This window comes from Apostichopus japonicus, chromosome 8 (assembly GCF_037975245.1).
Source record: "Apostichopus japonicus isolate 1M-3 chromosome 8, ASM3797524v1, whole genome shotgun sequence".
NCBI classification, from domain to species: domain Eukaryota; kingdom Metazoa; phylum Echinodermata; class Holothuroidea; order Aspidochirotida; family Stichopodidae; genus Apostichopus; species Apostichopus japonicus.
This window is the reverse complement of record NC_092568.1, coordinates 40,299,886-40,305,478: the sequence shown is the minus strand read 5'-3', so window position 1 is coordinate 40,305,478 and position 5,593 is coordinate 40,299,886. Positions and strand designations below refer to the sequence as shown.

Sequence of the window (5,593 nt, the reverse complement as noted above, 5' to 3'; positions counted from 1 at the left end):
AATAATAGAGAGGAATTTGTAAAGCTTTAACGTCAATCGGTTCCATTGAAAACCACTGAAGCATTTTGTCATATATATATTGTTGAACGGTTGGCCCAAAGGAAGCTATACATTTTTTAACTGTCATTCGATAAAAAAAAAAAATTAGAAAAAAAAAACGATAGTTGCTTAGCATTTGATGTTTACTTAGCTAGATATTTGATTTTTCGCTTCACACGTTAGCGCCTCATCAAATCAGCCACGGTATCATGCTATATATCGTTCGTATATTTCATCGTGGGCACGTAACTTTTACGTCATCAGTAACACTAGCAACTGTTTGTTGTTGTTGTTGCATTTTGCGTTACAAATCTATGGTAGCAAGGTAACAGGTTTTGGATCCACCCTAGTGTTCTGTCGTCAAAGATGACGTCATAAGCTGTTATTTCCCACGTCGAGTTGATTGCCATATATCATTTGCACCTATATTTGTTTTCCAGTTCGAATAGACGTCAAGTAAATAGGCGTAATCAAAAACACATAGGCCTACACTGATATGCCTATATGATAATGTCAATACTTTCCCACAGAATACTATATTAAATGGAATCGTGACTGTGCATGACAGTGCTTTCTCAATAACTCGAAAGACAGGTTACGTAACAATATTGTCATGTGACTATAAGTCATCGGCACCTTTACAAGTTGCACTTTTCTAATCACATATAGCACGCATGATTCATATAAAAACCTGTAATAATTAACCGCTTAAGAAAAAAAAAACGAAAAGAAAAACCGCAAAATAACGAAAGAAAGAAGAACAAAGACGAAAAGAGAACGCAGGACAGAAAGAAAAGTACCATTAGTTTGCAATTTTAAATACCCTAGTTTTTAATTTCTTAAAGTCTGACAAACCACTGCGCTACCATTATGCCATTAGGTACAATTACATTGGTATGCATTGCCTTTCATAATACTTAGGGTGGTGTGCACACAACCTACATATTGAACACGAACTTCTTTTATTTGCACATGTCACTAAACTCTTCATATGTAACGCATATACCTTATTATTAATGCAGTTAAATGTTTTTGGTTGGCACTTATGTATATTAACCAAAAATGGCGAAGACTATAATTAAACAATCCCATACTCGTAAGGTATTATCTTCATCCACTGCAGCAATGGTAATGAAGCATTAGTTATGTAATACTAATTATAATGCAGCAATAGTTATGTAATGATAATAATAATTAACAGTTCTTATACAGCGCAACTTACAAAAAAGTATCGCCGCGCTGTACATTGGTAACTTGGTAACTGGTCATTGGTAACTTGTCACACCCACACACCAAAGTGTGCACAATTCAATCAATCTCTCCTGGGGCACCACAGTGCACCCCAGCCACGTGTCCCCTGGGGGACTTCCCATAGGGTGCAGCCACAAACCGGCGCACGCAACTATATTTACAAGTTACCTCGCAAGTCCCCATTTATTCACCTGGTTGGAGAGAGGCGATGTAGACAAAGTGCCTCGGACCAAGGACACAACGCAATGATCTAGCCAGGGCTCGAACCTGTGATCCTTAGAGCACAAGCCCACTGCCTTAACCACTTGACCACATGCAGCGATATGGACATATCTTTCATTTGATTATTTGATCATTTGATCATTTCTCGGCCTTTTGGCTAAGATCTTGTGTAGTATCTGTTCCCTTTCGAGTGGAATGGTGATGCACACCTGACGATGATCACACAGTCACAGTCCCGATGCAAGGGGACTGTGGTTAGAAGCGTATCAGTCGTTTAGTAGTTTGGTTTTCGTGCCCAGGTTCTTTCCTGGGCGACTTTTTCTTAAAAAGTATTTTTCATTTGATTAAGATCGATTAAAGTATAGCTTTTTGCATTTTGGTCGACACTTCCCGCAACCATGGGGATGTTTTATCCATATTTAAGATTGATGTCACTTACTGATGGTAAATAACAAGGGAATCATTAATTAATTAATTTAGGCCTAACTCGATTTTCAGCATTCTGTCATCCAGACAATCATTCATAACACAAGTAATGCCGATAAATTCTATTTGTTATAATATTTTACTGTGTTTTCATTACTTGAAAAGAAAACAGTTTACTGTTCAGAGTGATGCCCCTATGATTGTTATAATTTGAAAAAAATTGTAAAAATTAAAATAAATATAAAAATAAATAAAGCACAAATTATCTCATGTCTCATGTCTCATGTAGCGTTAAATAACCACATGGCAGAACTGAAATATTCATCACAATTATGCTTGCTGCAAATTATTTCCTGTTTTTGTTTTTATGTTAACAACCAATATCGCCGACTGTGTTTATTACCGTGTATTAGGAGCATTATCAGGAGCAGACGGTAGAAGTGGGGGCGTCAATCCCAATTGAAAAGTGAGGGGACAACGTAAGTAATTCTGTAACGTCTGTCATAAATGAGCGTTGGTTGACTTACGGCGCTTCCGGTTGACGTAAACGTAGGTATCATCCACAAGTCGCGAACCCGGAGGAAAGCATGACTACAGTCCACTGTACTCACAATGCGATGGAATCCCGCAACATTGCTGCACCCCAGGCGCGTAGCCAAGGGGGGGGGGGGGAAGGGGGCAACCGCCCCTCCCCTTGAGCATATTTTTTACAAAATTTTTAAAGGTTTTTATAATATCGCTAGTATTTTCAAAAGAGAAAATGCTAAGATGCAACTTACAAGGCATGGGAAGTGAGTGCCATTTCCGGCGATCTGGGAGGCATTTACAGCCAAAATTTTCTTGTACGCTTCGCGCCAATCCATGATGGCGCTACGCTTAGATAGTTTGCAGAGCCGTATATATCTCTATATACGGCTCTGATAGTTTGCAATGCCGAATCTGCAGTTTCGCCCCTCTCTTGGCAAATTCCTGGCTACGCGCCTGCTGCACCCACATTGCGTTGCGAATTGCCATGACTTATTGTGGCGTGGTGAGGAATCTAGTAACGGCGCCCAAGCTCTCATCTGATCATCCTGATCAGATGAGAGCTGGCTCTCCGAACTATCAGGCACCCACCCGCCTTTACTCACTCCGTGGTGATCCAAGTACGCGTGACCAGTGCATAAAAGCGTAGAGCGATACAGATCTTCAAGAAAGATATTACACCTTCGGAGGTGAATTATCTTTGTTTGCAGAGCATCCGTCAATTGCGTGACTTGCATGTCCATCAACCCTGCACCCGCTTCTCGTGAAACGATATCGCTCATGCATGTCTTCATCGTTGTAGCTGACGAGAGGATAACTCGGGTGCCGGAATATGTGTTCTCTGTGTAGTTCAGCAGCAACTCTTTCGCATAAGATCATTGCAAGTGGGGCCATCATCGTTGAAGTTGAGATCGTTTGTTTATAGTGTAACTTGCACAGCCTTAACAGTTTCAAAATTGGCACCAGATCAACCACATGACTAGTAATACACTAAGATCAGTCCCTAAGTCTTGTACAGACGAGACGTCGACTAAGTCCCGTGTAATGATGAGCAACTATAGCAAACCACCTGGTAACAAAGTGTATCAATCCCAAACCACAGTAAAAATCTCTACCCCTTAGATCAGGCCGGTCCCTAACTGGGGTGCATGAACCCCCAGGGGGTGCGTGAGTCCATCCCAGGGGTTCGTGAGACGTTTCTAAAAGTCAACACTAGGGTACTTTTTTTTTTAAAATCTGATATATCATATAATTTAGTAATGAACAGTAGTCGTACCTATCGTCGACAATCTCATCCGCGTTCCATACGCATATGTTGCCATAGTAGTACCGTGCATATGTGATAAATAACTGAATTATGAAACAGACTGCAGGAAGTTGTACAGTGATGAATCCCTGAACAGACACGGGCTGTTATGCGTATTAAAGTATAATAATGACTCAGCCTTTTCGTGTCTCGAAAAGTTGGGGGTTCGTGATCAACTCTGACATCCACAGGTTGTCCGTGGGGGGGGGGGGGGTGTGGTAAAGTTATATAGGAAAACCCTGCCTTAGATGATGTCATAATGGTTGACAATTATCCCAGCAAACACAAAAACGTTTTTAAAACGTTATTAAAACGTTTCGTCTTTTGTTTTGATAACGTTTATTGTGGTGTAATAAATATGTCACGAAAACGTTTTCAGGCTATTATTTCAAAACATTTTTGCGTTAAAACATTAATATAGCATTAATATCTCATAAAAACGTTATGCCGACGTATTTATAACACCACATTTACGTTATAAATACATATTTTAGAGGCTCTTTAAAAATGTTATGATAACGTTTTGTGTTTGCTGGGTGCCAGCTTAGTTCTAGACCCCTTTGACCACAAGAGTTACTGTGTATTCAATATACAATGCTGTTCATCAGCAGAGTGGTATCCAACATATTGAATAAAGATATATGTAGTTACACTCAGGCTCTTTGACATCTCTCCATCTGTTTGTACTTGTGATTATAACTTGCATTATACACGCTTGGAGTCAAGAGAAACATTACATCCTGTTACGCTACTTAGTGCAGAGTGGACTAATTCTGTACGCGACTTAGTGATATGTGAAACACTAAGTCCTATACTTATTTAGACGCGACTTATCCCTCGTGAAACAGGACCTAGCTGGCCCCACACCGGGGCAAAGGGAATTATGGATAATTTTTCACATCAGTTTTTCCACGCGGTCATGGTGTCTTCATAGGGGATAACTCCAACCCCACCAAACAATATTCTGTCTTTCCCCTTTCCCGTTTCAAACCTGTGCTTGATTAGCAGCAGTGCTCTTTTGGAATTTAGATCATACTATGAACGATAGATTCCCGCCATAAAATCTATGACGTGTTCATCTGGGTACCTCATATTTCCGTATATTTATCAACATTACTACTGAACACTACAGGTGTTACGCGACGAAATACTTCCCTGCCGTGTAACATGTAAACAAGAATCATGGCGTCCGCTAGACTAATCGGGGCATGGAAACGTATATCATGTAATGTTGTACGATTTCACTTGCAATGTTCAGATTTGCTTGGCACGAAATCAGGTCGTAAATTTAGTCATTTCGAATTTTCGAGGAGTTTTTCATTGTCTCCAACAGTCTCAACAAGCCAAATTTCATCAAGTGAAATACCCGAGCTAGCTGACTTCGAACGCAAAGGCTATGGTTTCAACACCCACCAAGAACTCTATAATTTCTCCTTGCAACATCCAGACATATTCTGGGGCATATTTGCAAGATCTAGATTAAAGTGGGCTCAAGACTTCCATGAAGTATCGGACTGTGATCTTGCCGAAGGCAAAATAAAGTGGTTCTCTGGTGGAAAGTTGAACGTAGCAGGTTTGAACCATTATTTTTCGTGGAATTGGTTAGGCCCCTAGGTCATGTTATTGCACGGTCTCAACTTTTAATTATATCACGACTCGACTAGAACAAGCAGTGCAAAGAGTGCTGGCCTAGGGCTAGGTAAACACAGTTGACCTTGGAAAAAAAACCCGATAATGCACTTTTGGAAAACTTCAAAGACAGCATGCAATGACAAAATGTTCATCACCTTGTAAAGTTGTAGTGTAACCCAAAAGATACCAGCT

The 5,593-nt window shown here is 40.2% G+C and overlaps 1 protein-coding gene and 1 pseudogene across 2 annotated transcripts in view; both read left to right on the top strand.

Annotated features, from left to right (window-relative positions):
- The first annotated feature begins 1,649 nt into the window (after positions 1-1,649).
- LOC139972688 (U2 spliceosomal RNA) lies at positions 1,650-1,871 on the top strand (annotated as a pseudogene).
- A 2,741-nt stretch (positions 1,872-4,612) lies between these two features.
- The window catches only part of LOC139971984 (acetyl-coenzyme A synthetase 2-like, mitochondrial), a 38,618-nt gene continuing 37,637 nt past the window's right edge, over positions 4,613-5,593 (top strand). The window contains exon 1 of one of the 2 annotated variants that reach the window (XR_011794558.1): positions 4,613-5,342. Coding sequence is in view for 1 of the 2 variants with exons in the window: in XM_071978847.1 (XP_071834948.1) it covers positions 4,952-5,342 (391 nt within the window). In the remaining variant the exon portion in view is untranslated. The remainder of the gene's footprint in view (positions 5,343-5,593) is intronic. The other variant, XM_071978847.1, reaches the window with a different exon arrangement.